The 9,237-nt window shown below is 41.7% G+C and overlaps 1 protein-coding gene across 1 annotated transcript in view; it reads left to right on the top strand.

Annotated features, from left to right (window-relative positions):
* Window positions 1–18: 18 nt before the first annotated feature.
* ints7 (integrator complex subunit 7) overlaps window positions 19–9,237 on the top strand; it is a 53,268-nt gene continuing 44,049 nt past the window's right edge. The window contains exons 1-4 of the mRNA XM_080200490.1: window positions 19–140; window positions 2,349–2,478; window positions 2,580–2,726; window positions 5,155–5,292. Of these exons, the coding sequence (XP_080056616.1) occupies window positions 44–140; window positions 2,349–2,478; window positions 2,580–2,726; window positions 5,155–5,292 (512 nt within the window). The 5' untranslated portion in view covers window positions 19–43. The remainder of the gene's footprint in view (window positions 141–2,348; window positions 2,479–2,579; window positions 2,727–5,154; window positions 5,293–9,237) is intronic.

The following is a 9,237-nucleotide window of genomic DNA, read 5'->3' as shown; positions in this document are numbered from 1 at the left end:
CATTACTGGGAAGAGACAGTCGGAGGCTCTGGTGGTTGCAGTCATGTCGCTGACGGCGGCGGCTAGGCCCTTCCTGTCGGAGGGTGGCTATGGGGAGCAGGAGATGGATGCCAACTCCGCCCTGATGGAGTTGGATAAAGGTAACGGAGCCGCGGGAGCAGGGACCGGAGCTGCCGCCGCACCAGACTGTGTCACCCGCTTTTTGGATTTACCAAAGTTGCCAATGTCCAATAGAGCTGGATTTAAACAGAAATAAAAACATTTTTTTTAAAGTTTAAATTTATTTATTAGTGTCATAAGGAGGCTTACACTAACACCACAATGGAGTTACTGTGAAAATCCCCTAGTCGCCACAGTCTGGCACCTGTTCGGTTACCCTGAGGGAGAATTTAGCATGGTCAATGCACCCTAACCAGCACATCTCATGGGTTGTGGGAGGAAATTAGAGCACCTGGAGGAAACCTGTGCAGGCATGGAGAGAATGTGCAGACTCAGTACAGACAGTGACCTGAGGCTAGAATTGAACCTGGCTCCCTGGCACTGTGAGGCAGCAGTGCTAACCACTGTGCCACAATATAGCCACTTGGGTTCTTGGGACCATCCCTGAACAGAAACACTGTTTTATTTTCTATTTTCTCAGCCGCACTTCTCCCCACATTCAGAATTTACCTTTTGGTGGTGGTGATCTGTGCAATTGAATATAAACTCTTCTATCGTGAAGGGTGCAATTCCAACAAGGTAGCTGCAGACGGATGTGAATTGATTCTGTCACTTCAGAAAAGTGCCAAGTTATAATTGTGCCCAACCAGCCTGTCCTTGCAAAACTCAAAACAACACCAGATATGATTCTGTGATTGCACAACATTTATTCAATAATCTTCTGTGCTAAGAATTGTACAGACAAATTTAAGATTGTCAGTTGGGCTTGTCGTACAGTGTATTTGCATGTACTGGAAATCACATATATTAATACACAGGACCCTGTTTATTTTGCAGATAGAACATCTATATACACATGTGTTTCACCTAATCAAAATAAGTGACAGCCGTTCACTCCCCATGGCAATGTTTTGACCAATTGGAATTGAGCTGCCTGGTTTAAACTTCAAACAATTCTTTTTAGTTTACTAAGAGACTGTCAATTGGTGCATTTCTATCAATCAGAGTTCATTTGCCAACCAATCAGCAATTCTCTTCACACTCAGATAAATATGTTATTTCCCTGACAGTGGTATTTTGTTGCAAATTGTCATGATAAGTGCAAGATGAAAAGCTTTGGTTAAAAATATATTTTTTTTTAGCAACACTGAAGCTTTGTGAAATGTTCGACATCCCACACTGCTTTTCACTGTAGAGATAATTTTGACAACCTGTTAGAGGTGTTTAAATTTGTCAAGTTTATAACATGGTCAAATGCTGTTGGAATATTCATTTAAATTTACTACAAATCCACTAATCACAGAAGTCAGCAACCCTGTGATCTAGAATTCCCAAATGAAGTATGTTGAAAATGTGCTGTGGAACACAATTTTAAATGTCAAATCCAAGCAACCATGATATTTTGAATGTGTTTGAAAAGCCACTTGCTCCTGACCACTTTCACAGAGCTTCTGTCTTTCCCAGTTCAAGGAGGTGCTTTTCTCCTACCTTTTCCTCCTTCTTTGCTTCAGTTGACATTCTTTTCTCCCCAAAACCCATTTGATTCACAAAGGCCACTCAGCCACAGACTGCAACAAATTTGAATTTCTTGAGTAAATCAGCACTAATACAAAGGAGCCAAAAACTGCAGTGTGGGACAAATTGGGGAATGGAAGCTAACTGTTTGAAGAATGAATTTCGTGCTGTATGTTGGAATCAATAGAATTTCATTTCCTGATATCTACTTTTGGACTGAGAACTGCCATTTGGGAAACATACATAGTACTGTTTAATACATACTGTATATTTACTTAAACTAATTGTGCAAAGAATATCACAATAAGCATAAAATGTTAGAATGCACACAAGAAAAAAAACAGGAGTCGGCCACCAGGCCCTTCAAGCCTGCCCTGCCATTAAATATCATGCTGATAGAAAAGGATAAATTGAAATTGAGTTTTGATTTTCATTTAAAAATGATTCAATGAGCAGTCAGGAGTAGAGGTCAGAACTGGTTGCAGATAGAACTCTGCACCAAACAAAGCTGTTGTGTTTTACCTGCTTCACAAGCAAGAGTCAGAATTTAGACTTTTAAAAGTACAAAATAAAATATTGTGACTCCAACCAGATTTGTATGTTAAAGGGTATACATCTTAAAACATGCTACAGTGAGTTGAGCTAATATAATGTTTTGTATCCTGTTTCTCAAGGGCTGAGATCAGGGAAACTTGGTGAGCAGTGTGAAGCAGTTGTCCGTTTCCCTCGGTTATTCCAAAAGTATCCATTTCCAATTCTTATAAACTCTGCTTTTTTGAAACTTGCAGACATCTTCAGAGTTGGGTAAGCATTGTAATTTCTGGAAAGGCTATTTTAACAATTACTCTTTTTTAATTGTTTTGAAAAAATGCAACTTAACCAACTTCACTGCTTCCCTTCTTCAGAAACAACTTTTTGAGATTGTGTGTACTAAAGGTGACTCAGCAGAGTGAAAAGCACTTGGAGAAAATCTTAAACGTTGACGAGTTTGTGAAGAGAGTCTTCTCCGTAATCCACAGCAATGATCCGGTGGCCAGAGCCATCACTCTTCGGTAAGCACAATTCCACTGAAGGCTCAAACAAGCTGTCCCTTTGAGTAAATAATATTTGTTGTGACTTTGCAGATGTTTAGCCAAAATAAGTAACTCAAGTTTGTGCAAAATGTTTAGTAAGTAAACGACACTGCGATCACACTGATCTATACAACTGTGGTGATTGATAGTGTGTTATTTATTCCAAGAGATGTTTGCTGTATTGGTCATAGAATTTTGCAGAATTAAACTGTAATAATTGGCCTCAAACTGAATAAAATAGTGGTGTGTATATAATTTTTTAAATTGGGTCTTTCCAAGGTAATATAATTTGTATTTTAATTATAAGCCCATCAAGATTGGCTCTTACTGTTGATATCATCAAGCTCTGTCAAATATATACAACAGAATTTTTCTTCATTTCCAGCTGCAATTTATTTCCTGATGAATGTTACATCCTGATGTCACAGTTATTCCTTTGGTGTGATTTCAGAAAAGTGAACTGACCAGATTTTATAAAGAATTGCTCTGAATATTATTTATGTTAGGCCATCTAATGTAGTTCCTGGGATGAAATGAACATAAGAACATAAGAAATAGGAGCAGGAGTAGGCCATCTAGCCCCTCGAGCCTGCCCCACCATTCAATAAGATCATGGCTGATCTGTCGTGTCACAGTTCCACATTCCCGCCCTCTCCCCATAACCCTTAATCCCCTTGCCTATCAAAAACCGATCAACCCGCGTCTTAAAAATATTTAGCGAGGCAGCCTCCACCACTTCAACGGGCAGAGAATTCCAGAGATTCACCACCCTTTGAGTGAAGAAGTTCCTCCTCAACTCCGTTCTGAACCGCCCACCCCCTTTATCTTGAGGCTGTACCCTCTAGTCCTACTGTCCTTTCTGAGTGGGAAGAGTCTCTCCACCTCTATCCTATCCATCCCATTCATCATCTTATATGTCTCAATGAGATCTCCCCTCATTCTTCTAAACTCTAATGAGTACAAGCCTAGTTTATTCAGCCTCTCCTCATAGTTCAACCCCCTCAACTCCGGTATCAGCCTAGTAAACCTCCTCTGCACTCCCTCCAAGGCCAAAATATCCTTGCGTAAGTGCGGCGACCAAAACTGCACACAGTACTCCAGCTGTGGCCTCACCAGTGCCCTATACAGCTGCAGCAAGACCTCCCTACTTTTATATTCAATCCCCCTCGCTATGAAGGCCAGCATCCCATTTGCCTCCTGACCACCTGCTGCACCTGTAGGCTGGGTTTTTGTGACTCATGCACAAGGACCCGAGGTCCCTCTGCACCATCGCATGCTGCAGTTTTTCGCCATGTATGTAATAGTCCTTCCTACCATTATTCCTACCAAAGTGGACAACCTCACATTTGCCAACATTAAATTCCATTTGCCAGTTCCTGGCCCATTCGCCCAGCCTATCTAGATCCTTCTGCAGACTCTGCACACCCTCCGCGCAATTTGCCATTCCACCAATCTTGGTGTCATCCGCACATTTTGACACCATACACTCGATTCCCTCCTCCAGATCATCTATATAAATGGTAAATAGCTGAGGCCCCAGCACCGACCCCTGGGGCACTCCATTAGTCACCAACCGCCAATCCGAATAGCACCCATTGACCCCCACTCTCTGCCTCCTATTTGACAGCCAATCCCCTATCCACGCTAACACCCTACCCCCAAATCCATGCCCCCTGACCTTCTGTAATAACCTCTTGTGAGGCACCTTATCAAACGCCTTCTGAAAATCAAGAAAGACCACATCCACCGACTCTCCTCTATCCACCGCCCTAGACACATCCTCATATAACTCCAATAAATTTGTCAGACACGACTTCCCCTTAACGAAATCGTGCTGTGTCTGCTCTATCAAACAATTCTCCTCAAGATGCCTCGCTATTTTCTCCTTGATCACGGATTCTAACATTTTACCTACAACAGACGTTAAACTAACCGGCCTATAATTCCCTGCCTTTTGCCTGCCACCCTTCTTAAACAACGGCGTAACATGAGCCGTTTTCCAATCTTCCAGCACTTCCCCGGAATCCAGCGACGTTTGGAAAATAATCACCAAGGCATCCACTATCACCTCTGCCATTTCTTTCAGAACCCTTGGATGCGTTCCATCCGGTCCTGGGGACTTGTCCACAATCAGTCCCTCCAGTCTGTCGAGCACTGCCTCTTTAGTAACAATAATGTCATTCAGGCCCTCCACTCCACCAACACAGTACATCAAACAATGCTGTTGTGATCTGTAACTTAGTATAATCCCCTTGATCTGTACAGCATACAAGAAGCAATACTTTTCACTGTATACTAATACATGTGACAAATCTGATCAAAAGATAGATGCATGTGATTATATTTATGTCAATGATTGTGTACCTAATCAGTGAAAATTGAGTCATTGGATTGTATTCTTTTGCAGAATGCTAGGAAGTATGGCATCTATCATTCCTGACAGAAAAAATGCTCACCACAGCATTCGACAAAGTTTAGATTCACATGATAATATTGAAGTAGAAGCTGCCATTTTTGCTGCTGCCCATTTTTCTGCACAATCTAAGTAAGTACAAGTTTCAGATTACATTTATCCTTGCCATAAAACAGAGAACAATTTGAAAGTCTGAAAAAAATTACATCACAGTTCTGACTTTGGATGAAAAGCAGGAACATTCATTCATACAGACATATGTTTAAATATAAGTACAGTCAACAAAACTGCTGTGAGTAGTTATTGTGCCCCTCGGGGGACTATAGATGATGTTAGAACATAGAACATTACAGCGCAGAACAGGCCCTTCGGCCCACGATGTTGCGCCGACCAGTTACAAAAACAATGACCCACTAGCCTATACCAATCCCTTTTCGTCCATAAACCTATCCAGAGATCTCTTAAACGCCCCCAAACTAGACGCATTTACAACTGCAGCAGGCAGGGCATTCCAATCCCTCACCACCCGCTGGGTAAAGAACCTACCCCTGACATCCGTCCTGTAGCTACCCCCCCTTAATTTAAAGCCATGCCCCCTCGTGCTAGCTTTCTCCATCCGAGGAAAAAGGCTATCACTATCCACCCTATCTAAACCTCTAATCATCTTATATGTTTCAATAAGATCCCCTCTTAGCCGCCTTCTTTCCAACGAAAACAACCCTAAATCCCTCAGTCTCTCCTCATAGGACCTCCCCACCATACCAGGCAACATCCTAGTAAACCTCCTCTGCACCCTCTCCAACGCCTCCACATCCTTCTTGTAATGCGGGGACCAGAACTGCACACAGTACTCCAAGTGCGGCCGCACTAGAGTAGTGTACAGTTGCAACATTACACTGCGACTCCTAAATTCAATTCCAGAATGTCTTACTGTGTTTTGTTTATGGTAAGAGTTTGGTGATCTGCAGGCACTGAGCAAGGTACCCTATCTGTTGTAAAATCAGAGAATTAATTGGTATGGGGTTGTGCACCAGGCTGAAGCATTGAGTAGGGTAACAAGTCCCAAGAGGATTGACGGAGGTAAACTTAATTTAGAATAAATTATCACTCTGTAATATGAGGGACCAATTGTGGAGAAATGTGAGTCAGACTAATGTTTGGAGTGCACATGCTTGAATCCCTGGAGAGTGGTAAATGAGGTTGAATTAATGAGTTTTAGGCACAAATTGCCACGCAAGAACTTGACATGGTGGCGAAAGAGAGACCTGACTCAAGCAATGGAAAACATACTTAGTAATCCTTGTTACAAAGTATCCAGGGAATATAGGGGAAAAAGTGGGGGGAGGGTGGCAACATTAATGATAAGGAAGTTCTTGCAGCACTGAAGTTGGATGATGTGTTTGAGGTTTCTAAGACTGATCTTACTTGATTAGAATTAAGAACGTTAGAGGCATTGTACACCTCTGGGTATAGACTAGAAATACAAAATGGCAAATTTGCAGACATATTTCAGTTAAAGGCAAGAAATGTGGAGTGATAATAATGGGGTCTTCAATTGTCATAGCGTATTACAAAATAGCGTTGTAAATATTGTGCATGAGTCGCAAAAACCCAGCTTGCAGGTGCAGCAGGTGGTCAGGAAGGCGAATGGGATGCTGGCCTTCATAGCGAGGGGGATTGAATATAAAAGTAGGGAGGTCTTGCTGCAGCTGTATAGGGCATTGGTGAGGCCGCAGCTGGAGTACTGTGTGCAGTTTTGGGCACTGCACCTGCGCAAGGATATTTTGGCCTTGGAGGGAGTGCAGAGGAGGTTTACTAGGCTGATACCGGAGTTGAGGGGGTTGAGCTATGAGGAGAGGCTGAATAAACTAGGCTTGTACTCGTTAGAGTTTAGAAGAATGAGGGGAGATCTCATTGAGACGTATAAGATGATGAATGGGATGGATAGGATAGAGGTGGAGAGACTCTTCCCGCTCAAAAAAGACAGTAGGACTAGGGGGCACAGCCTCAAGATAAAGGGGAGGCGGTTTAGAACGGAGTTGAGGAGGAACTTCTTCACTCAAAGGGTGGTGAATCTCTGGAATTCTCTGCCCGTTGAAGTGGTGGAGGCTGCCTCGCTAAATATTTTTACGAAGCGGGTTGATGGGTTCTTGATAAGAGAGGGGATTAAGGGTTATGGGGAGAGGGCGGGAAAGTGGAACTGAGCCACGACAGATCAGCCATGATCTTATTGAATGGCGGGGCAGGCTCGAAGGGCTAGATGGCCTACTCCTGCTCCTATTTCTTATGTTCTTATGTAAATAGCAAAGAGAGGGAGGATTGCTGGAATATGTACAAGATCATTTTCATGATCTGTACGCTTCTGTTCCAATGAGAAAGGAACCAGTGCTCGTTCTGTGGAATAAACTCAATCAAATATGGCACTTTACAGGAGGGGAGCATATGGGAAACAGTGATCGCAATATCATAGGACTTGGAAGATTAAATGTCAAAATGCTCAGTTGGAGAAGAGCCAGTTTTAATGAATTAGAAAAGGATCTGGCTCAGATGAATTGGAAACTAAGATTGGCAAATAAAACAATAAATAAAGAAAGAGAGGCTTTCAAAAAGGAGGCAGTCTGCGTACAGACTTGATTGCCAAGAGGGGGAAAGCAAGGGCATCCAAATGTGAGCTCCCTAAATGACCAAAGATCAAGATGTTAGAATGAAGCAGAAAATGCAGGCTTTTGATAAATATGAAGCTCAAAACACAATAGAGAACCTAGCTTAATATGAAAAGGTGAGGGGAGAATTGAAAAATAAATCAATTTTGATGTGTTGAATGACCTGGATTTTGGTGTAGGGCCAAAATTTTCAAGTTTGTAAATAACGCTGATCTGACGTGGTAAACAATGGGGGCTAGTAATGGACTTCAGAAGGACATTGCCTAGTGAAATGGACAGTCACATGACAAATAAAATGCAACTCCAAGGAGAAATGAGATAAACAAAAGGACACAATTTTACAGGGAATATAGGAACAGTGTGTTCGGGGGATGCATGTATACAAACCTTTGAAAGTGGCAGGACAGATTAAGAAAGCTTTTTTTAAATGCTTGTAGGATTCTTAATTTTATAAATGGAGGTGTACAGTACAGAGGTAATGAAGTCATGATGAAGCTTTATAAATCGTGGGTTAGACCCAGCGGCAGCCCTGCTTTCAATTATGGGCACCTCACTTCAGGAAGGATATTAAGGCCTTGGAGAGGATGCGAAGGAGATTTATTCAATTGGGAAGAGGGATTTTGATGAGACAGAGGGACTGGAAAAGCTAGGATTACTTTTTAGAGCATGGACTATTCATGGCATGTATGTATCCCAAGTCATGAAGCATTTTGATAGGGAAAATAAAGAGGAAATGCTTCATGTGTCACAAAGGGGACTAATGAGAACAGAGGTTTAATGCAATTGGCGAAAGAACCAGACATGGTGTGGGGAAAGAAATCATGCATAATTTGTTGTTTTGGTATGGTATGCACTACTTGAAAAGGTAGAAGCAGTTTCAAAAGCTTTTAAAAGGGAATTTGATAAATATTTGAAGAGAAAAGTTTCTGGGGCAATGAGGGAGGGGTAAGGGAGTGGGACTAATTGAGTAGCTCTGTATGATTGATCAGATGGCCTCGTGTGTTGTCATTCAATGATTAAACCACACATGCTTGTATTAAAATAACTTCATACAATACAGTTCAATTTATTTGAACCTGATTACACCATCTGTCCACCATTTGCTGCAACTTAAGTACTTTGTCTTTCACATTTTCTGTGTAATGGAAGAGACAAGCATATTAAAGATAGTCAACTCCCAGACAAAGTGGATAAGTGCCATTAGTTCCTTTTTAATGATTTTACAAACTTTAAGCATTGAGTTGCTTTGTTGTCAATTCAGTTCAGTAAAATTTGATCGGTTGTGGAAATTTAAATGACCTGTTACATTTCACTAAGTGAAAATGGAATAAGGCAAAACTTTTGGTTTTTATTGCTGTTTTGTGTAAACTGTAAAAGAAAAGTTAAGCAAAGGCTTACTGTTGTACAGGTCCTC

The sequence above is a fragment of the Carcharhinus amblyrhynchos genome, chromosome 12 (assembly GCF_965287045.1).
Source record: "Carcharhinus amblyrhynchos chromosome 12, sCarAmb.v2.hapA, whole genome shotgun sequence".
NCBI lineage: Eukaryota > Metazoa > Chordata > Chondrichthyes > Carcharhiniformes > Carcharhinidae > Carcharhinus > Carcharhinus amblyrhynchos.
Note: the sequence above shows the minus strand (reverse complement) of the source record. Positions and strands in the feature narration are given on the sequence as shown.